Here is a 24,621-nt window from a genome sequence, read left to right as displayed (position 1 = left end):
TCTGGAGCCTCTGTCCAGTGAGATCAGTGCTGCCTGCTCCTGGCATGGCTGGTGTTTGCTCGCCCTCCCTTTTCAAGACTAGATGGTATGCTGTTTGGGGATAGATTAAATGAGAGTGGTAGAACTATAATTAAAAGCAATTAACACAAAATCAAGATATTAGATATCTGTGTCAGGGGTTGAAGAGAAGGGATACAGGGGCTTCTAAGGAGAGCTTCTCAGACTAATGTGCATGTGAGTCACTTGGCGACCCTGTTAAAATGCAGATTCTAAGCCAGAGCAGGGGGAGGCTGAGATCCGGCAGTCTTTAAACCTTCCAGGCGATGCTAGTTCTGTCCTGGGACCATACTCTGAGTGCCAGCGTTCTAAAGTGCTGGTACTGTTGTGTCTTAAGTTGAGCAGTCGATGCACAGTGTGCATTGTATTGTTACTCTTGATGTATGCGTGTACGTGTGATACCTTTCACAACAAAAAGGTTTTAATTGCAAAGGAAAAATACGAGAAGGATGTACTGAGCAAAAATCCTGGAGATGTAAACATGTCAAATCATAAAAGCCTTGCATACTTTATTATATTAGTCGTGTTCTCCAGAGAAACAGAACCCTTAGGAGACATATATGTATGGAGTGGTGGGGAGTATTGATTGGTTTTATTGTAATGAACTGGCTCACACAGTGACAGAGGCTGACAAGTCCCAAGATCTGCAGTTGGCAAGCTGGAGACCCAGGAGAACCAATGCTATGTAGTTCCATAGTCGGAATGTTGGCATGCTCCAGACCCCATCAAGAGCCAGTGTTCCAGTTTGAGTTCACAGGCAGGAAAAAAAAACGATGTCTCAACTCAAGGCAATCAGGCAGGAGGAGTTCCTTCTTGCTTAGCCTTTTTATTCTGTTCAGGATCCCACTTGATTGGATCCATCCAAATCAGGAGGGCAATCTGCTTTACTCGGTTTACTGATGCAAGTATTAATTTCATCCAGAAGCACCTTCATAGCCACACCCACAATAATGTTTGACCAAATATCTGGGCACCCCATGGCCCAGTCAGGTTGATGAACAAATGTTAAGAAATTGAATGACTTAGAATTTCTCAACAGCAACACAGGGAGCTAAAAGACAGTGGTGCAGTTCCTTCCAAATTCTGAAGAATGATCTCCACGCTGGACTTACCTATCCAGACAAGATACGAGTCAAGGGCATGTGTAGAAGGAAGACATTTTCAGACATGTGAAAAATTAATCTACATGCTTTTTCTTAGGAAACTTTGGGAGAGTGTGTTTCGTAAAACAAAGGAATGAACCAAGAAGGAAGAAGATATGAGATAAGAGGGACCTTAGGATGACAGTAGCCAGTCCACACAAGAGCTTGTCAGAGGACTCCTGGACAGACTCCGCCAGAAGATGAAGAGACAATGTCTTATGTGAATGCACATCTCGAGAGACATCTAGAACACTGGCATAGACTCAGGGGTTGACAAATGCATGGAAAACCAAAGAAATAAGCGAAAAGAATATAACCTTTTTACACTTTTGTCCTAAACATTTTTATTAGAAAGTCTACAATCTGTGTCATTAGTTGGATTGTGTTGTACAGCTTGAGCACACGTGTGCCGTCTGTTTAAGTCATTATGTGGAGAGTTAAGAATTTGTGCGTTCTGTGTAGTGTATGGTACCAGCCTCTAGTATGGTAGTCAGTGAGCCATGTCTGGGAGTTATGAAGCTGCAGGTGGATGTTTGCAGCTCATGTTCCCCAGTGTTCTGTATTGTGCCTTCAAGGATTATTAAGATGTGAGCAGGCAGGCTTCCCTGGTAGCGCAGTGGTTGAGAGTCCGCCTGCCAATGCAGGGGACACGGGTTCGAGCCCTGGTCTGGGACGATCCCACATGCCGCGGAGCAGCTAGGCCCATGAGCCACAACTTCTGAGCCTGAGCGTCTGGAGCTTGTGCTCAGCAACAAGAGAGGCCGCGACAGTGAGAGGCCCGCACACCGCAATGAAGAGTGGCCCCCGCTCGCCGCAACTAGAGAAAGCCCACGCACAGAAACGAAGACCCAACACAGCCAAAAATAAACAAACAAGCAAACAAACAAATAATTTAATTTAATTTAATTTAAAAAAAGAATCCGCCTGCCAATGCAGGGGACACGGGTTTGAGCCCTGCTCTGGGAAGATCCCACATGCCGCGGAACAACTAAGCCCGTGCACTACAGCTACTGAGCCTGCGCTCTACAGCCAGCGAGCCACAACTGCTGAGCCCACCTGCCACAACTACTGAAGACCGCACACCTAGAGCCCATGCTCTGCAACGAGAAGCCACCACAATGAGAAGCCTGCGCACCACAACGAAGAGTAGCCCCCGCTCGCCGCAACTAGAGAAAGCCCGCGCACAGCAATGAAGACCCAATGCAGCCAAAAACAAACAAACAAATTAATTAATTTTAAAAAAAGATGTGAGCAGCTATCACTCCCATGTTCACTCCACACACACACTCTGATACTGCTTCTGAGCTACAATTACTGCTGATCTTCTTCCTCTTTGCTCTCTTTACCCTCTCCAAGCCTTAGTTCCCTTCCCTGTGAAATGGTGATAATACCTGCTTTGCAGAGTTGCTCTGCCTAGCACAGAATATATGCCTAATAAATGGTAGCTCTTACTGGTTTAGGAGGTTTCTTTTTAAATGTTTGTTTTTGATCTCCTACCTACCTCTTTTCATCAAATCAGGTATGAGCTGGTTTGGCAAACTAGCCAATCCCAACGAACAGAATTTAGGGGTCTGTTTACTGAGTGGTGTTAATGAGTCAGGTCCCGTTCTGGTGCTGAAAAGACAGAGGTGAATGAGGGAGTGACCCTGCCTTTGGAGCTGACAGAGACAGATGCGGGATTGGACTGGACATCACTGTGCTGTGTTACATGTGCCACATTAGAGGGTGGCATGAAAAGCCAGTGGCAAACTCTGCAGTCGCCTCTGGGAATTGAGGAAGACTGGAAGGTGGGCGCTAGGTGCTCTTTACTGTTGAGTGCAGGGGGGTGCCCACACAACTCCCTGTGCTCCTGGCACGTCCACTTCTCTGCCTGCTCACCTCCATCCTTATCGCCACACACCCATGGCCTCTCCCCACTGCCAGCCTGAGAGTCCATCAGAATAGCACCAGTGAACCTGACCTCTGCTGCCACCTGTCATCACTCACTGTGCTCTAGCCACACACAAGCCTGCCAGGGACACTCTTTTCCCAGAGACCCTTGGGCAAAACCCTATCAGCAAACCTCAACAGTTCCACCTTCAGCATACATTCAGAATTGGCGGGCTTCCCAGGTGGCACAGTGGTTGAGACTCGGCCTGCCGATGCAGGGGACGCGGGTTCGTGCCCCGGTCCGGGAGGATCCCGCGTGCCGCGGAGCGGCTGGGCCCGTGAGCCATGGCCGCTGAGCCTGCGCGTCCGGAGCCTGTGCTCCGCAACGGGAGAGGCCATGGCGGTGAGAGGCCCGCGTACCGGAAAAAAAAAATAAAAATAAAACAAATTGGCCACATCTCACCACCTCTGCTACTACCACCCCAGTCTAAGCCATTGGTTCTTTTACCTGGATTATTGCCTCCTAATCAGTCTTCCTGTTTTCCCTAATCTTCCTATGATCTGGTCTCTGCCCAGCAGCCAGAATGATCTTGTTCCCCTGCTGGACCCTGCCACAGGTTTTCCATCTCACCTGAGGATAAAACCAACCCTTAACCAGGGCCCACAGACCCTGTGCAGTCTGGTACTCCTATCCTTCCTGCCTTCTCTCGCTCGCTCTCCTCCCCCTGGATCCCCTCTGGCACCATCACTTCAGGCTCCCCATCACCACCACCACTAGGCACGCTCCCACTCGGCCTCTGTATCACTGTTCCCTAGGCCTGGACCCTCTTCCAGAGATGGCACCTCTTACTCATCTCTCACAGATTTTGGCTCAAGCTTCTCACACTCAGGCCTTTACTGAGCACATTTTAAAAATCATAAGCCCCCACAAACTCCCTTTCTGTGCTTTATTTCCTTGGGAGCACAAGTTGATAGGAATGTAGGCTCCAGGAGAGCAAGGGATTTGTCTGTTTCCTTCCCTGCTATATCCCCAAGGCCCAGACAGTTGCTGGCTTGATGAGCTCTAAGTAGATTTTGGTTGAATACCCTGAATGAGATCATGAGAAGCAGTTTGGGAGAAAGTGAGAAGGGGCAAGGTTGAGGCTTCCCAGCCAGGAAGCTGCCCATGCAGAGGCACAAAGGGTCCTGGTATGTTGAAGTTCAGCTTTCCTGACACAGGAGGGCAGGCTGTGACCAGGAGCCTTGTGTGCAGTGAGGAGCCTGCTGCCAGAAGCAGGCAGCAGGTTTAGGGGTGCTCCCTTCCGTCTTAGTGCTGTCCTGAAAACTTAGGTTCAAAGCTAATTTCTAGAGCTGCGTTGTCCAGTACTGTAGTCACCAGCCACGGAGGGCTGTTAAGTGCTTGAAGTGTGTCTAGTCCAGATTGAATTGTGCCAAAAGTGTAAAATACGTACTGGATTTTGAAACTGAGTACCAAAAAAGAATGCAAAATCTTTTTTTAATATTACATTTGAAGTGGAATATATTGGGTTAAATAAATTATTAAAATTAGCTTCACCTGTTTATTTTTGATGTCACTACGCCTGGAGGGCTTTTTAAAACGGTTTCCTTGGCCCAATCCCAAGTTTCTCACTCAGTGGGTCTCATTAACCCAAGTTGATGCCTGAGAATTTGCATTTCTAATAGGTTCCCAGGTGATGCTGATGCTCCTGGTCTGGGACTACACTTTGAGAACCACTGCTCTCGAACAGAACAGGTTGAAGTTATTTTTTGAGGTGGGGAGGGGAAGAATTTGAAGGGGAAAAGTCTCAGATGAGGCAGGTCCAGAGGGAACAAGAAGTGCAGCTGAAGGGAGTTCATCTTTGCAAGGAGAGCTGTTTCCCTCTCAGAGAAGAGGGAAAGAAGAGAGTTGACAAGTAAAGACATTAAGTTTTGGGGTGAAAAAGAGGTACATTTGAAGGAATCACAGAAGTTGAACTTTGGGAAATGACTTTGAATCCAATAGATCTGTGTTCAAATCCTGGTTCAGCACTCACTTTCCATTCCCTGTAAGCCCACCCCACAGGTAGTTACGGGGATTAGGTGAACCGGTACTGCCTCCATTATTGGGCAGAGATCCCACAAAACTGAAGGACAAATATCCACGGGGCTAAAGAACCGTAGAGTGACTGTGAAAGGGAGGGATGGGGAAGGTGGGAGGGTTAATTCTAGAAATGTTCATTGGGTGCTTGTAACTCGCTGAGCATTGGACTTGGTACTGGGGGTGAAAAGGGCAGGGCTCTTGCCCTCCACGGATGGAGGGAGATGCAGAGAAATAGATCAGTTAGTATTTACAGTATGACTCGTCATGGAATACAAGTACAAAGGTTTGTTAGAGCACTAAGGGATGGAATAAGGAACTTGACAAGGTTTGGGGTAAGTGGCCAGGGAAAAAATGCTCTAGAGGAGTTGAGGTTTGAGCTAAATCTTAAAAGATTAGTAGGAGGTCACCAGGCCAGAGGTATATTCTCAGTCCTGAAAGGAGTTCATTTAAGTCTAGGCTTCACAGGAACAGCAGAGGATTGAACAGAGTTTATTGAGATCAGATCAAACAGGCCTGTACATGCCAGGTTAAGGAATTGGAACTTCATGTGTAAGCGGTGGGGAAGTAAGGAATTTTAAATGGTTCAAATATGTGTGTTTTTTAGAGATCATGTTGAAAGCATCATAAAGAGTGGGTTAGAACACAGTGAGAATAGATCAGCATGAAGTTACTTCAATTATCTAGGTTAAAAAAATAATAATAATAATGAGGAGTTGAACTAAGATGGAGGTGGTGTGGAGGGATCTTACTGGAGAGCGATTAAAAAGGTAGAATCAGCAGAAATCAATGCCTGATCATCCAAGAGGTCAAGGATTGAGCCATGCACCGAGTCAGGGAGAAAGGGGAAGGAACGGATTTGGGGAGGAAGGCAAAGAGCTGAGTTTGGAGGATATCCTCTCTGATATCCATGTGGAGATTACCAGTTTACAGTTGTCTAGAGCACAGGACAGAGGGCTGGGCCCAAAGGTGATGATTTGGGAAATGTTCACTTAGTAAATATTTGAGTGCGTGCCTGTGCCAGGTTGTCAGGCCGTGGACGGGGTTGCCTGGTGAGGTGACAGCAGTGAAGAGGGACGGATGCCCTGCAGGTGTCATAACTGAAGGAGCAGCCTGCAAAGAGTGGCCTTGGAAGCAGGAGCAGGTCCAGTGTGGTTGCATGGGCCTTAAGGGAGGAAGGCGTTTGGAGAAGGTCAGAGCTCAGTGCCTGAAAAAGGTCAAGTAGATACAGTTTGAAACGAGTTCCTTGGATTTAAGAACCAGGAGATCACTTTGGTGAGTATGACAAAGTAGAGACTGCTCTTTGAAGAAGCTCTGAAACGAAGGAAGAGGATTAGCTGAATGGTAAGAATGTTAGCTGCTCTATAAGTGGTAGTGACACGCCTCACAGCCGCTCCTCCTCACCCCCTGGAAGTGGTTCTTCTTACCACCGCCACCCCTTATTTTTTTTAGATGAGGAGCCAGAGCTTTTGTAGATGTTTAGCAATTTCTCTGTGAGTACACAGCAGTTAAGCAACGGAACCAGGATTCAAACCCAGCCTAGCTGTGCTCTTAACACTGTGCTAAATGGTATGGAGAGTAGGATGGAAGTTAAAAGATGGGAGGTACTGAGCATGTGTCAGTGCTCAGGGGAGGAAGAACTGGTCAAGAGGGAGATGAATGGGAAATAGAGAAAAAGGCGGTATATGAATGAGCAAGAACCTTGAGGAGGCCCAATGGGGTAGAGAACCCAAGTGGAGGAGGGCTTGGCTTCGGAAGGGCATAGCATTGCCTTTATATACACAGTCCCTAATTAAGTCAGAATTTCCCCATAAACAGGAAGATCATGGTGTTTATGCTTTAGGTAGTTGTTATGATACATTTTTCATATTCATATTCCTGTGCCTGATTGCATTCATAGAACAACAGAATTCCAGAGGATTTCAGAGAGATCTAGTCTAATCGATAAGAATTATCTGCTGTTCTTTAAGTGAGCTCATGTATCATTCCAAGATAACCCTCCTTTAACCCTTTCTCTAATTGCGGCGAGTGGGGGCTACTCTTTGTTGTGGTGCACGGGCTTCTCACTGTGGTGGCTTCTCTTGTTGCGGAGCACGGGCTCTAAGCGCGCTGGGTTCAGTAGTTACAGCTCGCGGGCTCAGTAGTCGTGGCTCGCGGGCTTAGTTGCTCCGCGGCATGTGGGATCGTCCCGGACCAGGGTTCGAACCTGTGTCCCCTGAATTGGCAGGCAGATTCTCAACCACTGCGCCACCACGGAAGTCCTCTATATCTCCCTTTTTAAACTAAACTTGGAAGAGAACAATCCATATTCTCTCTACTTACTCACGTCTCAAGTCAAGGGTTTTTACTCCAGTCATTCTTCTGGAACTGTTCTGGGCAACAACATCGGTGATCGTTTAGTGACCAGACCCAGTGTACTTTTCGGATGTATTTAACCCATCACTCTCCCTTGTGCTCTGTCTTCAGTATGGACTCTTCGTCTGCCCCTTGGCTGGCTTCTCACTCTTTGTGAGTGAATGGATCTGCTCTTGGTTTTAGCTGCATGTGTTGCTGATGACCGTCTTTCCATGGAACTCATAGTCAATATTATTCACTGCCTCATGGACATTACCTGGATGGTCCAGTCATTTCTTCGTGGCTAAAACTGAACGAACCCTCCCCCCACCCCCAAAAAACCCTGCTTTTCCTTTGTTCTCTATCTTACCCATGTATGCAAGCTAGATAGAAACTCCTTTCTCCCTCACCCTCAATGTGAAATCGGTTTCCAGTATCTGCTGACTTTCCTTCCACCCTAAATCTGAAATCATCTCTTTTTCCCCATACCCATGGTCAGATCCTCATCTCTTTCATGAACTATTTCTGCAATTACCTACTTGTTTACTCTGGCTTGTAGCCTCCCTCCCTGAAATCCGTTCACTACACAGTCATTATAGAGAGCTTATAAAAAGACAAATCTGACCTCATCTGCTAAGGTCCTATTAAAATGACATGCAACACATCACCTATAAGTATTTATGCCCCACCCACCCCCCAGTCTGAATCTGATCGAGCTTCTAACTGCCAGTTTATAGAAAATACAGAGGATAGAACTTGTAAAGGACACCATGGGGCCACAGTCAGCCAACTATGGAAGTGGAAAATTTTACAGGACAAGTGACTAAGCGTCTTGGACAAATAAATGACAAAGGGAAGAAAGGGAGAGAGAACTGTTACATATTGAAAGTCTTAAGAGCATGTCAACCAAATGCAATGTGTTGGATACTGATTTGAATAAACCAACTGTAGCAACAATTCTTTTTTTAAACATTCAGTAATGGTGTTATGGTTATCTTTTTTTTGTCTCTGACTTTTCATTGGAGAATTTAATGCATTTACATTTATATAATCACTGACATATTTGAAATTATTTCTGTTCTTTTAGTGCTTGTTGATTTATTGTCTCCTTTCTTTGATTCTTCCTTTTTTCTTTCCTACTTTTGGATAGATTGATAGTGTTTTCTGTGATCCCTTTTTTTCTGTTGCTGGTTCTAAAGCTAAAAACCGTATTTCTATTTTTTTGGTAGTTAGCCATAAATTTTAAGGTAAGTACTTAACCATAACTTTTTTCTAACATACTTTATTTTTCACAAGTCTGTGGAGTGGATATTATTAGTCCCTGCATATAAATGAAAGAAATGAGTTTCAAAAGGTAAAGCATATTGCCCAAGATCATATAGCTTATTAGTGACCGAGGTGGATTTTAAATGAGGTCTATATTATTTGAAAGCGTGTATTTTAAAAAAATCTAACACCATGCCGCTTACAAGTGATTAAGGTTCAGTTAACTAGAATCATCCTTGTGTGGACCATATTTTTTTGAAACATCAGGCAGTCCAGATCTTCCATTAATTTTGCTGTGCAACCTTCAGCAACATACATTCTCTCTCCAAGTCTTAATATCCCCATCTGTAAAGTGGCTTGATTATCCCTAATAACATTTTTATTTTCATTATTTTTTAAGATTTTTATTTATTTTACTTACTTATTTTTGGCTGTGTTGCGTCTTAGTTGCGGCACACGGGATTGTTCGTTGTGGTGTGTGGGCCTCTCTCTAGCTGTGGTGTGTGGGTTATTTTTCCTCTTCTCTAGTTGTGGCACACAGGCTCCAGGGCGCGTGGGCTCTGTAGTTGTGGCACGCGGGTTCCAGAGTGTGTGGGCTCTGTAGTTGGCAGCACAGGGGCTCGCACAGGGGCTCTAGTTGAGGCGCAGGAGCTCAGTAGTTGCGGCGCGCGGGCTTAGTTTCCCCAAGACATGTGGGATCTTATTTCTCTGACCAGAGATCGAACCCATGTCCCCTGCATTGGAAGGCGGATTCTTTACCACTGGACCACCAGGGAAGTCCCAACATTTTTTAGATCATATTTTTAAAGTGCTTGGAGAGTTCTTTGGTTATTGTCTTTTAAAAAGCTTTTATATTTTAGCAATACATGCTGAAGTATTTAAGGAGAAATGGTGTGATTCCTAGGTTAGCCCAGGGAGCATGGGTAGGGTGAGTAAGACAAGATGGGCTGTGTTGTTTCAGCTGGACAGTGGGTACATGGGGGTCATTGTACTTTCTTTCTACTGTAGTGTGTGTTTGAAATTTTCCATAATTTATTATGCTTAATTTTGTTTTATTTGTTTTGTTGGCAAAAGATATTGATGAGACAGGGAAATGTAAGCACTGATAGGATATAGGATAGTAATAAAGAATTTAAAATTTTAAATTGTGGTAAAATACATATAACATAAAAATTTACCATCTTAACCATTTTTAAGTGTACAGTTCAGTGGCATGAGGTATGTTCACATTGTATGCAACCACACTGCCATCCATCCTCTTCAGAACTCTTTTATCTTGCAAAACTGAAAACACTATACCCATTAAACAATAACTCCCCATTTTCTCCTCTCTCCAACCTCTGGTAACCACCATTCTACTTTCTGTCTTTAATGAATTTGCTTCAGGTATGTCATATGAGTAGAATCATAGTATTTGTCCTTTTGTGGCTGGCTTATTTCAGTTAACAATGTCCTCAGGTTTCATCCATGTTATAGCATGTGTCCAAGTTTCCTTCCTTTTTAAGGCTTCTGTGGGTATACCACATTTTGTTTATCCATTCATCCATTGATGGACCCTTGGGCTGCTTCTACCTTTTGGCTATTGTGGGTTACGCTACTATGAACATGGATGTACAAATCCTTGGTTTCAGTTCTTTTGGAAATGGAATTCTTTTAGAAATTAAATTGCTGGCTAATACAGTAAGACTTTTTTTTTTTTTGAGGAACCACCATACTGTTTTCATAGTGGCTGCACCATTTCACATTCCCACCAACAGTGCACCAGGGTTCCAGTTTCTCTGTATCCTTGCCTACGCTTGTTACTTTCTGGCTTTTTGATGGTAGCCATCCTAATGGGTTTGAGGTGGTGATGATAAAGAATTATTACTGTTGTAGGTGTGATAATGACATCGTGTTGTTATATACATGCATGTATATTTAAGAGTTCTTACTTTTTAGAGATACATAGTGAAGTATTTGTGGATTACATGATGTTAGGCCTAGGATTTGTTTTTTTAATTATCCAGTTTTGGGGGGGGGGAAGATAAGGAGATAGAAATGAAACAAAATGCCCAAATACTAATGGTTGTTTAAGTTGAGTGATGGGCATATTAGGATTCATTATACTGTTCTCTCTAGTTTTGTGTATTTTTAAACATTTTCCATTAAATCACATTTGGGGCAGTCATAGTCCATTCCAGCCTTTCCCTTTCAGTACTCCCTGTTGTACCCTTTACGCTTCATCACCATTAAACAACTCATTTTTTTCTGCTTGCCTCCCTCCATCTACTGCCATTCAGTGCTCATTTGTATATCCTTGCCTTTGCCTCTCAGCCGAAGTGCCTTCCGCCTCCTCTGGATGACTTCTCTGCATCCCCTTCTCCAGAAGGTCTAGCAATGCCGTCCCCACACTGTTCTGTTCTCTTTCCTCCTGTAACACTCGGGCCTGCCTTCATTGATTCTCCATCAGATTCTGGGGGTGGAGCCGGAACTATGTCTTGTCCTTTTTTTTTTAAGTGAAAGTATTTTTATTTTTTAATTTTTTGGCTGCCCCTTGCTGCATGTGGGATCTTAGTTCCCCAACCAGGGATGGAACCTGTGCCCCCTGCCGTGGAAGCACGGAGTCTTAACCACTGGACCGCCAGGGAAGTCCCATGTCTTGTTTATCTTTTTATCCCCAGTGCCTAGTGCCCTGCCTAGCATGTAGTGAAAACCTAGTGAATATCTGAATTCACCATTATTTTGTGCACAGCCTGTATAGGGCATTATCTGTCACCTAGTAGGATCTCGGTGAATGAGCGCTGCATGAACCCGTGAGGGTATCTCCCTCTACAGGGCATTGATTTGATAGTAACAGGACAGCAGTGCGTACCTTTAAAGCTGAGTGGAACTTCAGGTCATTTTACCCAGGATCTTAATATTATAGGGCATGAAAGCAGATCCTAGAAGAATTGCATCTGAACTAAGATCACACAGCCAGTTAGCAGTAGCCTGCTTTGTTTTCACGTACACCATGCAACCTTCTGAGCCTCACGTGGCTTCCCAAATAGGTTTTTCTATAGCAAAGAGAATGTGCGGACTGCTTGCCAAGCATGAGAACCAATCTGTTTATCAATTTTGATTCTCAGTATACAGTGTGAATTTTAACTTTCTGCTTTATAACCATTGCAGGAAGAGATTACATTGTGTTAAATACATAGTCCTGCTTTCTTAAATAGCTTTTTATAAAAAAGCTTTTTAAAAGTTTTCTTATCAAAAAAGGTGATAGTCTAAACAGGAAAAGAATTTTAAAAAGAATAGATACATGTATATGTATAATGGAATCACTTTGCTGTACACCTGAAACTAACACAACGTTGTTAATCAACTATGCTTCAATATAAAATAAAAATTTTTTAAAAAGGTTATAGTCATTTGTTAAAATGACATAGAACTGTACACCCACATTCTACCCATATCTTCTTCCTTGTTGATATTTTGCTGTAATTAGGTAAAATACAACTGTTGGGGGAAACTGGGTGAAGGGTACACAGGACCCTCTGTACTCTTTGCAACTTCCTATGAATCTATAATTCTTTCAAAATAAAAAAAAATTTTAAGGTGATGATAAAAATGTCTAGGCACAAAACTATAAAGTTTTCTGGAAAATACATTTCTCAAAGCTTGGCATTTTCAGTATATCCTGTAGGCAGATTTAGTGGCAAAGAGTGGTGCTTACAGATCTCCTTAGTACTCAGTGTGCTTCTAATCAGTGATGATACCAAACTATTAAGACATAATGTCTTAAGAGTGGGAATCTTTAATAGCAAATTATAGAAGGTTCTGTAACATTTTTTTTTCTTTAAATATTTTACAAAGAATCTGTGTAGCCTTGGTGTGTGAGATTTTTTTCAGCACAGCCCATTTTTCTGGTAACGTCTTAATAGGGCTCTTTGTGCTTGGTCTCAGGGAGGTACTCCTTACAGTTTGAAACTCTGACTCACTCCCTGCTGCTTGTTTTTTACCAAACTCCTTTAGCTTCACAGGTGGAGGTGGGATTAATTTGGGCCCGATCTCAGACTGACCAGGGGAGGGGCAGGGCTGTGGGGATCTGCTGCAGATCCTTCCCAAGGCCTCTGAATGCTCAAACTTTAGGAAACCTCATGTAATCTGACTTTAATCTGCTGTAAAACAGAAACAGTGATACTCATCTTAAGGGTACCTTTGAAGATTGAGTGAGATTCTGAATCAGTGGGGAATAGTAAGTGCAGGTGCTGAGTGGTCCTCGAGGCACACTAAGGAAGTAACGACTTGTCCTTGTAGCATTTGGCTCAAATTAGTGCCTTATCAATGTTGCTACTTTGGACCTCACTGATTTTTCCTCAAATCATTGAAACCTTTAATGTTGCATGAAAATAGAGGATCTTTTCCAACAACAGTCGGGGTTCCTGAGGGTCCTCACTGTATATACAGGGTACTAGAAGAGCTCATGGGGAAAAGAAAGGTGAGCATGGTATTAGGTTGAAATTACCAATATTTAACTACTGTTACCTTAAAAAGTTAAATGATTTTATATGTTTCAACCTATACTCTTTTTTTTTGAAGTATAGTTGATTTACAATGTTGTGTTAATTTCTGCTGTACAACAGTGATTCAGTTATACGTATATATTACATTTTTTTAATAAAATCCTTCTTGGACTTCCCTGGTGGTCCAGTGGTTAAGACTCCACACTTCCAATGCAGGGGGCACAGGTTCGATCCCTGGTTGGAGAAGTTCTGCATGCCGTGCGCTGCGGCAAAAAAAAAAAAAAAATTCTTTTCCATTATGGTTTATCATAGGATATTGAATGTAGTTCCCTGTGCTATACAGTAGGGCCTTGTTGTTTATCCATTCTATATATAATAGTTTGTATCTGCTAATCCCAAACTTCCAATCCACCCCTCCCCAACCCCCCACCCACCTTGGCAACCACATGTGTGTTCTCTATGTCTGTGAATCTGTGAATCTGTTTCTGTTTTGTAGATAGGTTCATTTGTGTCATATTTTAAATTCCACATATAAGTGATATCACATGGTATTTGTCTTTCTCTTTCTGAATTACTTTACTTAGTATGATAATCTCTATTGGCATCCATGTTGCTGCAAATGGCATTATTTCCTTCTTTTTTTTTTTAGAAATTTATTTTTTATTTTTGGCTGTGTGGGATCTTCGTTGCTGTGCACAGGCTTTCTTTAGTTGCAGTAAGTGGGGGCTACTCTTTGTTGCGGTACATGGGCTTCTCATTGCGGTGGCTTCTCTTGTTGCAGAGCATGGGCTCTAGGGCACACGGGCTTCAGTAGTTGTGGCTCACGGGCTCTAGAGCGCCGGTTCAGTAGTTGTGGCTCACGGGCTTAGTTGCTCTGAGGCATGTGGGATCTTCCTGGACCAGGGCTCGAACCCATGTCCCCTGCATTGGCAGGCGGATTCTTAACCACTGCACCACCAGGGAAGTCCCTGTCTTTTTGACTTATAGTATTGTCTGGATATATGCCCAGGAGTGGGATTGCTGGAACATATGACAACTCTATTTTTAGTTTTTTGAGGAACCTCTGTATTGTCAACCTATACTTTTTTTTTTTCCTTCTTCTTTTGGCCGCGCCACACAGCATGCGGGATCTTAGTTCCCTGACCAGGGATTGAACCTGCGCCCCCTGCAGTGGAAGCGCAGAGTCCCAACCACTGGACCGCCAGGGAAGTCCCTGTCAACCTATACTTTCATCTACATGTCAGTGCATAAGGAACATTGATAAGAGAGCCACCCCTGTCTTGAACAGACACATCTGTTTGTTAATTCAGAGTGGGAGAACTCTCATTTGGGGGAGTTTTACCACAAAGCACACTGGAATTTCATTGGTGGGTGGTGGAAGAGGGTGGAAGTACAGACTAGGTGAGGGACTGTCCTCACTAAGTGAGGTCTGGTGGGTGGGTGGGGACAGTATACTGATTTGGTGTCCATAAGGTGTGGCAACTCCAGCTTGACTCACCGTTGATATCCTGGGGCCCCTCTCCCAGAGTAGAAGATGATGGGCGGCACAGGCTAGGGTAGGAGTTAGGACTGACTGGATGAGCATGCAAGGCCTCCAGTTTACCATCAGGCATGAAGTATTCTTCAACAAAACCCCCTTGTGGAGGAAATGAGCACCAGATCACATTATCCCAGAACTGAATCCTCCTGAAACCCCGTGCATCGGGAGACCATTAGGTAGTTACAACAGAAACCTCTGAGCTGAGTACCCAGAAGTACCAGATACACTGAGGGCAAGTACAAGGACAGCCAGTCTTGTATGCTTTATAGCCCTTACTGTGTTTGTTCTTAAAATAATTTATAATCAGTTCAGACCATTTTTCCATCTGTTATAAATTCCTGGAAATCAGGCTCCATGGTTTACTCATCTTTGTCTTCCTCTGCAGTGCCCTGCACATATCAGGCACTCCGGCAAATGCTCAAGACTCAAAAATCTGCCAGAGCCACCGTATTCCACACTTCCCAAACCCACCTACATCATTCCAGTTAAATTTTGTGTGCAGTTGAGAAAATGACCTGGCGTTTCCTTGGGCTAAAAGCAATTGGTATTGCAAAATTAAGTTGTTACTTTAGAACTCTGCAGCTGTTTGCATGTGGATATTGAAAGAGGACGTGGTAGCTTTTATAACTGTTATGGCAAAGAAGGATTCTGTTTCTAATCTGGGACAATCAGCTGACTCATCAGGTGCGTTGACCTCTTAGGTGTCCATCTTCCCCCTTAGGAAAATAGAAAACTGAGCTCCCAGGTTTACAGAGAGCCCAAACCTGACACTGAGGAGCAAATGATTTTCCAAAAAAAAGAAATAATAGAAAGAATAACCCCCCCGAAAATTAGCAACTCATTTTTATTTCCTTCTGACCGACTAAATGGGTATGAATTTACCTTCCCAGAGGGAAACTTTTAAAACAAAGGATCTTGTAAAGGGTCCATTTTAGGATTATGGTTCCTTTCCCCCTCTCACCCCTAGGTGGCAGCAGGAAGCAGAAAACCCTACATGAAAGTAAAGCACACGTCCTTGTGTTGTAGGGGCTGTGTTCTTAGTTTTGGTTCGTTTTGTTTTAATATTTATTTATTTATTTATTTGGCTGTGCCAGGTCTTAGTTGCAGCACGCGGGATCTTTGTTGCGGCGAGCGGGATCTTTAGTTGTGGCACGTGAACTCTTAGTTGTGGCATGTGGGATCTAGTTCCCTGACCAGGGATCCATCCTGGGCCCCCTGCATTGGGAGCATGGTGTCTTAGCCATTGGACCACCGGGGAAGTCCCAGGAGGTATAGTTGATTTACAATGTTGTGTTAATTACTGCTGTACAGCAAAGTGATTCAGTTATACATATATATACATTCTTTTTTTTATATTTTCCATATGGTTTATCATAAGATAGTAAATATAGTTCTCTGCGCTATACAGTAGGACCTTGCTTATCTGTTTTGTATATAAAAACTTACATCTGCTAACCCCAACCTCCCACTCCAACCCCTCTCTGCTGGCAACCACCAGTCTGTTCTCTATGTGATTCTATTTATTTCATAGATAAGTTCATTTGTGTCGTATTTTAGATTCCACATATAAGTGATATATCATGGTATTTGTCTTTCTCTTTCTGGCTTACGTTACTTAGTATGATAATCCCTAGTTGCATCCATGTTGCTGCTAATAGCATTATTTCCTTCTTTTCTATGGCTGAGTAGTATTCCATTGTATATATGTACCTCATTTACTTTATCCATTCATCTGTCAGTGGACATTTAGGTTGTTTCCAGGTCTTGGCTGTTGTGAATAGTGCTGCTGTGAACACAGTGGTGCATGTATCTTTTTGAATTATAGTTTTCTCTGGGTATATACCCAGGAGTGGGATTGCTGGATCATATGGTAATTCTATTTTTAGTTTCTTGAGGAACCTCCATACTGTTTTCCACAGTGGCTGCACTAACTGACATCCCCACCAACAGTATTAGGAGGGTTCCCTTTTCTCCACACCCTCTCCAACATTTATTTTATTTTATTTTTTAAAGGGTGTTGTTGTTTTTTTTGATAAATTTATTTATTTTATTTTTGGCTGCGTTGGGTCTAAGTTGCTGCACGCGGGCTTTCTCTAGTTGCAGAGAGTGGGGGCTGCTCTTCGTTGCGGTGCGTGAGCCTCTCATTGCAGTGGCCTCTCTTTGTTTCGGAGCATGGGCTCTAGGCACAGGGGCTTCAGTAGTTGTGGCTTGTGGGTTCAGTAGTTGTGGCTCGCGGGCTCTAGAGTGCAGGCTCAGTAGTTGTGCACAGGCTTAGTTGCTCCGCAGCATGTGGGATCTTCCCGGACCAGGGCTCGAACCCGTGTCCCCTGCATTGGCAGGTGGATTCCCAGCCACTGCACCACCAGGGAAGCCCTCCAGCATTTATTGTTTGTAGATTTTTTGATGATGGCCATTCTGACCGGTGTAAGGTGATAGATACCTCATTGTAGTTTTGATTTGCATTTGTCTGATAATTAACCATGTTGAGCATCTTTTCATATGCCTATTGGCCACCTGTATATCTTCTTTGGAGAAATATCTATTTAGGTCTTCTGCCCATTTTTTGATTGGGTTGTTTGATTTTTTTGTTGTCGAGTTGTATGAGCTGTCTGTATATTTTGGAAATTAAGCCCTTGTCAGTCTCATCATTTGCAGATATTTTCTCCCATTCCATAGGTTGTCTTTTCATTTTGTTGATGGTTTCCTTTGCTGTGCAAAAGCTTGTAAGTTTCATTAGGTCCTATCTGGTTTTTTTGTTTGGTTTGGTTTATATTTCTGTTACCTTGGGAGACTGACCTAAGAAAACATTGGTATGATTCATGTCAGAGAATGTTTTGCCTGTGATCTCTTCTAGGATTTTTATGGTGTCATGTCTTACATTTAAGTCTTTAAGCCATTTTGAGTTTATTTTTGTGTATGGTGAGAGGGTGTCTTCTAACTTCATTGATATACATGCAGCTGTCCAACTTTCCCAACACTAGTTGCTGAAGAGGCTGTCTTTTTCCCATTGTATATTCTTACCTCCTTTGTTGAAGATTAATTGATTGTAGGTGTGTAGGTTTATTTCTGGACACTCTGTTCCATTGATCCATATGTCTGTTTTTGTGCCAATACCACACTGTTTTTTTTTTTTTTTTTTGCTGTACGCGGGCCTCTCACTGCTGTGGCCTCTCCCGTTGCGGAGCACAGGCTCCGGACACACAGGCTCCGCGGCCATGGCTCGCGGGCCCAGCCGCTCCGCGGCATGTGGGATCTTCCGGGATCGGGGCACGAACCCGTGTCCCCTGCATCGGCAGGCGGACTCTCAACCACTGCGCCACCAGGGAAGCCCACCACACTGTTTTGATTACTGTAGCTTTGTAGTATTATCTGAAGTCTGGAAGGGTTATGCCTCCAGCTTTGTTCTTTTTCCTCAGGGTTGTTTTAACAATTCTGGGTCTTTTATGGTTCCATATGAATTTTAAGATTATTTGTTCTAGGGACTTCCCTGGTGGTCCAGTGATAAAGCATCTGCCTTACAATGCGGGGGACACGGGTTTGATCCCTGGTCAGGGAACTGAGATGCCACATGCTGCAGGGCAACTAAGCCCATGTGCCACAACTACTGAGCTCACATGCCTCAACTAGAGAGCCTGCGTGCTGCAAACTACAGAGCCCACACACCCTGGAACCCGCGTGCCACAACTAGAGGAGAGAAAACCCACATGCCACAACAGATAGAAGCCCACGTGCTGCAACGAAGAGTCCATGTGCTGCAGTGAAGATCCCATGTGCCACAACCAAGACCCAACTCAAGCCAAAAATAAATTAAATAAATAAATCTTTTTAAAAATGTTTTAAAAAAGATTATTCTAGTTCTGTGAAAAATGTCATGGGTAATTTGATAGGGATTGCATTAAATCTGTCGATTGCTTTGGGTAGTATGGCCATTTTAACATACTAAGTCTTCCAATCCAAGAGCATGGGATATCTTTCCATTTCTTTGAATCATCTTCAGTTTCCTTTATTAATGTTTTATAGTTCTCAGTGTATAAGTCTTTCACCTCCTTGGTCAGGTTTATTCCTAAGTATTTTATTGTTGGGGGTGCGATTTTAAAAGGTATTGTTTTTTTTTTTTTACATTCCTTTTCTGATATTTCATTGTTGGTGTAAAGAAATGCAACTGATTTCTGTATGTTTATCTTGTATCCTGCTACCTTGCTGAATTCGTTTATCAGTTCTAGTAGTTTTTGTGTGGAGTATTTAGGGTTTTCTAAGTATGGTATCATATTATCTGCATATAATGACAATTTTACCTTTTCTCTTGCAATTTGAATACCTTTTATTTCTTTTTCTTGTCTGATTTCTGTGGCTAGGACTTGCAGTACTGTGTTGAATAGAAGAGGTGAGAGTGAGCATCCTTGTCTTGTTCCAGAATTTAGCAGGAAAGCTTTCAGCTTTTCACCACAGAATATTATTGGCTGTGGGTTTGTCATAAATTTATTATCTTGAGATGTGTTCCCTCTATACGTAGGGGCTGTGTTCTTTTTTTTTTTTTTTTTTTGCTGTATGTGGGCCTCTCACTGCTGTGGCCTCTACCGTTGCGGAGCACAGGCTCCGGATGCGCAGGCTCAGCGGCCACGGCTCACGGGCCCAGCCACTCCGCGGCATGTGGGATCTTCCCGGACCGGGGCATGAACCCATGTCCCCTGCATCGGCAGGCCGAGTCTCAACCACTGTGCCACCAGGGAAGCCCGGGGCTGTGTTCTTGAGTTGAGTCCTAGGATCATGTTTTGCTTATACTTCTGCCCTACAGTTCCATTTATTGAGCATTCCTAACCTTTTCTGAGCTAACTTAAGTACCCAGATATGCATTTAAAGAAATACTTAGCCAGGATTTATAGAACACTGTGCAGTCAGCTTTAACAGTTAAGAAATAAGAAAATCTTGAAGGAGAGGGAATGGAACATTAAAATTGGAACTCAGAGACTGATAAAATTGCCCTCCTTGTTTTCTTGCTCATTGCACATTTGTGTCTACAGGTAGTTTGCTGCTGAGAGCTGGTGCCCTTGGCCCCCTCCTTCCCTCCACCCCCCGCCCAGGGAGTCAGGTACTTCTGTGCTCAGCCTCCTGGGGTGGATGTGATGGGTCATTGTGGCCCTTCTCTGCAGCAGAAGAAAGCAGCACAGAGTGTCCTGTGCTACTCTCTGACTCCTCTGAAATCTGCTTAAAGATAATAATGAAAGCTGTTAATTGGAATGTTGTAAATAGCACAGTATAAATGCTTAGGGCCAGTGGAGGGGGGAGGGTGGAATTGAGAGTGGGGAATAAAGGACAAAAATGTAACAGAAGTAAACATAGGAGAGGAGCAGACATGTATAGAGGCTGAGTGCAGGTGCCTCTGTTAGTGGAGAAGTTGTGTCCTAGTAGCTGAAAACGAGGCTGGGACATAACAGAAAGACACCACCTCTTCTCGTCCCTGTCATGTTCTCTCCATAAAACTCCTGCCCGTGAACTCTCAGGGTGCTTAGTGCTCTACGGCTTGCATATGGTGTTTGTCTTATTCTGTAGCCATGTCCATGTATGTCCCATGTCCTAGAAGATTGGAAGCCCATGAAGAGCAGGGACCACCTCATTTGTCTTGATATCCCCACAGCACTTGTCCCTGACACACGGTAGACTCTTAATAAGGTTAGTTGAACAAATCCAATTGAGGAGAACATGGGGAAGTAAGTAACTGCCAGACAGACATGACTGTGTTCAAATTAATGGTCTTGTTAAGAAGGGGTAGGGTTTGGGAGGGCTGGTGACTGGGTGCAGGGGATTAGAAGATGCTCACGGTTGGTGGGGAGCAGAGTGGGACAAAAGCCAAAACGCAGAGGCCTGTAAGGCATATGAGGAAGCAGCCTAGGCTGGAGAGAAGGGGTGGAGCTGGGCGAGGGCACCTAGAAAGATGAGGAAGGGCATGAACATGCCTGTGCACCAAGGTGGAGGCCTGGAGCTTGTGATCAGCACCCAACAGGGCCTGAAAAAGAGCCTATAGTAGCCAAGTCTCCTTTAGCTGAAGGCAACAGAAATCCAAGTTAAACCAGCTTAAACACAAGGAGGAATTTATTGGTTCCCATAAGTGACAAGCCCAGGGGGATGGCTGGTCTCGTGTATAACCTAGATCCGGGATGCAAATGATGTCCTCAAGAATATATGTGTATCCTTTGGCTCTTTCTCATTAGCTCCATTCTCAGTCACACCCTCAGATTAGATGACTGGGCTGCATCAGGCTTGTGTCCTGCAAAAAGAGCTGCAAGAGTCCAGGGACTGACGCATTGACTGCAGCCGGATTACTTTCCCACAGCTGAGCTAGTCTTCACTCAGGCAAGGCCACAGGAGAGGAAGAGGCAGAGATAACCGTGGAGGGGGAATGGGGGTGTGTTCCCAGAGGTGAGGGTTGTAAACTGGGCAAGCAGCATCGGCAGGAGAGCACTGCAGGGGTACAGGCCCCTGGTTTAAGTCACCATTAGAAGCAGACGGGCCTCATACGTGGTGTATATATAAGTCACTCTTTTTCTTGTTTTTCAGCATCTCCATGATACAGTGAAGAGGAATCTCGATAGTGCCACATCCCCTCAGAATGGTGATCAACAGAATGGCTATGGAGACTTCTTTCCTGGGCATAAGAAGACCCGCCGGGAGGCCCCTCTGGGAGTTGCCGTCTCTTCTAATGGCCTGCCTCCAGCCTCCCCCCTTGGTCAGCCTGACAAGCCTGGCACAGAGGCCCTACAGGCCAGCGGGAAGCACTCACTGGGGCTGGACTCCATCAATAAGAAGTGTCTGGCAGACTCGAGCCTCCACTTGAATGGAGGCAGCAACCCCAGTGAGTCATTTCCCCTGAGCCTGAATAAAGAACTGAAGCAGGAGCCCGTGGATGACCTGCCTTGCATGATCGCAGGGGCCGGAGGCTCCATATCTCAAAGCAACCTCATGCCTGACCTCAACCTTAATGAGCAGGAGTGGAAGGAGCTCATCGAGGAGCTGAACAGGTCAGTGCCTGATGAAGACATGAAGGATCTATTTAATGAGGACTTTGAAGAGAAGAAGGATCCAGAGTCTTCTGGTTCTGCCACACAGACCCCCTTGGCACAGGACATTAATATTAAAACAGAATTCTCTCCAGCAGCCTTTGAACAAGAACAGTTAGGCTCTCCACAAGTGAGGGCTGGGTCTGCAGGACAGACCTTTATGGGGCCTTCCTCTGGCCCTGTGAGCACAGATTCACCCAGCCTAGGGGGCTCTCAGCCCCTGTTCCACACCTCTGGTCAGCCTGGGGTGGACAATCCCAGTCCCAACCTGATGTCGGCATCAGCCCAGGCCCAGAATGCACAAAGAGCCCTCTCCAGTGTGGTGTTGCCTAGCCAGGGCCCAGGCGGGAGCTCAGAGCTGTCCTCTGCCCACCAACTCCAGCAGATTGCTGCCAAGCAGAAGCGTGAGCAGATGCTCCAGAACCCACAGCAGGCTGCCCCAGCACCAGCACCAGGCCAGATGTCCACGTGGCAGCAGACAGGCCCCTCCCACAGTCCCTTAAATGTCCCTTATTCCATGGAAAAACCTGCCAGCCCTCCCGGTTACAAGCAAGACTTCACTGGCTCCAAACTGCTCATGATGCCCAGTGTGAACAAGAGCTCCCCTCGGCCAGGAGGCCCCTACCTCCAGCCCAGCCATGTGAACCTGCTGAGTCACCAGCCACCAAGTAACTTGAATCAGAATCCCGTGGCTAACCAAGGATCAGTGCTGGACTATGGCAACACCAAACCCCTTTCTCACTACAAAGCAGACTGTGGGCAAGGCGGCCCTGGGGCTGGCCAGAGCAAGCCGGCCCTGATGGCTTATCTTCCCCAGCAGCTGTCTCATCTGAACAACGAGCAGAACTCCTTATTTCTAATGAAACCAAAGCCAGGAAATTTGCCCTTCCGATCACTGGTTCCACCTAGCCAGGTGAGCACGGGGCTTTACTCTGTTACTCTGCATCCACATCCATCCTAGTGTGGTTACCGGATCCCAGGTAGTTGCGGCACAAAGGGAGGGAGGGAGCTGGTACTTTCGTCCTTTGACTCCCTTGGGAGTGAAAATTAACCAAGCAAACGAGGATTGATTCTTAGTAAACAAAAATAGGGTAAAGTTCCCTAGTGTAACTTGGTTTTATCTGTGTACCCATTTGAGGAATCCCCTGCACGTGGTCTGGTGTCTCTTTCATGCCATACAACTTAAGTCATTTGTGGCAAGATCACATTTAATGTCCTTAGAGGCTCTCCTTTTTTTTTTTTTTAATATATACCACTTTTCAGACATGTGTGTTCAAAATACCATAAGTTTTAGTAAGATTATAACATTCAGGTGAGTGCTGCTTCCTAACAGGTTATTTAGTGAAAACACTCAAGCCTGGCAGAATCACATGGCTTTGTAGGGTGGAGAATGGTCAAGTACCATTCTATGAGGATCATTATTTGCATTTCTACTCACATTCAAATATGTTCTAAAATGTCTCCCCACTGGAAGCCTTGTCATGGCTAGGGCTTGTATAGTAAACAAACACAGAGTGTTCCTGGACTTCCTCAAAGTTAGCACCTGCTTTTCTTACTCCACAGTGTGTCCCGGATTGTCTTCTGTATCTATAGAAGACATATATATCCAGGTCCATTGATACTTTTTAACACTTGTGTGACTGTAGTTGTGTCACATGCAGGTGGGTGCACTGCATCGCCTCTTTCACTACTGGAAGCCTGCAGTCTCTTTGTAGCACACTCTAAAATTTTAAAAATTAAACATTAAAATACTCGGTGCTAGTAATACCATGAGGAAATCGACACGTTCAGATAGTAGTGAGGGTGTGTAAATGGGCACAGTGCTTTTGGAAAGTAATTTGACATTGCGTATTTTTCATAAGCCATAAAAATGTTTGTAAGCATTGACACATTATATACCCCTGCAAGAAATAATCCAAAAACAAGAGGAAAGTTACATACAAGATGTTCATTGCATGATTATTTCTAATAGCCAAAAACTGGAAGCAGTCTAAGCATCTGTCAGCAGAAGAATGCATGTGTACACGTTCTTACTTCTAATTATTTCAGCCACTAAACTGCTACACAGCCACTGAGAGCATCCTAAAGAGTGGCACAGTGATGTCTGCTATTTCAGTAGTACTTTGCACCTCACGAGGCACTCTTGTAGTCCATAAGCTTCTGGTGATTGGAGTGAGGAGATTACTTCAGAATCTGTCTGCTCTAAAATTAGAATCTTGTAAAAAGGTTAAATATACAAGTGAGGGACTTCCCTGGTGGTCCAGTGGTTAAGACTCCACACTCCCAATGCAGGGGGCCCAGGTTCGATCCCTGGTCAGAGAACTAGATCCCGCGTGCCGCAACTAAGACCCAGTGCAGCCAAATACATACATACAAATAAATCAGGACTGGGGAAAAGCTCAGAAAGTTGAATTTGTTCAAATGATAATTGCTTTTTGCCTTTTTCCTGTATGAGTTAAAATTTCTCCTTTTCTTTTAAAGGTAAGTAATGATGTTGGGGTAATACTGTGGTAATCTTTGACATGACTCTCACTTTAGGTCCAGGTGTTAATAGAGAATATCCATTAAAGTTCTCATTGGTACTCAGCATTTTTTGAGCATGAGTATCTGACAAAAGTCAAGCAGTCTCTTCCCAGGAAAACGCTGTACACAGGTGGACAAACCATATAATTTCAGGAGGTTCAGGGACAGCCCTGCCACCAGGGGCCCAAGGTTTGCACACTCAGAATGTAGCATCTCCATCGACCAGAGCCCCTCAGAAGTTCCTCCTCTGGGGGCCTGTCCACGCCCATGC

General features: G+C 44.5%; 1 protein-coding gene across 1 annotated transcript in view; it reads left to right on the top strand.

Annotated features, from left to right (window-relative positions):
• Positions 1 to 24,621, top strand: part of MAML1 (mastermind like transcriptional coactivator 1) — a 46,643-nt gene that overhangs the window by 14,425 nt on the left and 7,597 nt on the right. Inside the window, exon 2 of the mRNA XM_082620226.1 lies at positions 21,328 to 22,740. Within this exon, the coding sequence (XP_082476352.1) occupies positions 21,328 to 22,740 (1,413 nt within the window). The remainder of the gene's footprint in view (positions 1 to 21,327; positions 22,741 to 24,621) is intronic.

Source organism: Mesoplodon mirus (assembly GCF_964341445.2).
Source record: "Mesoplodon mirus genome assembly, chromosome: 5".
NCBI classification, from domain to species: domain Eukaryota; kingdom Metazoa; phylum Chordata; class Mammalia; order Artiodactyla; family Ziphiidae; genus Mesoplodon; species Mesoplodon mirus.
This window is presented reverse-complemented; position numbering and strand designations above follow the sequence as displayed.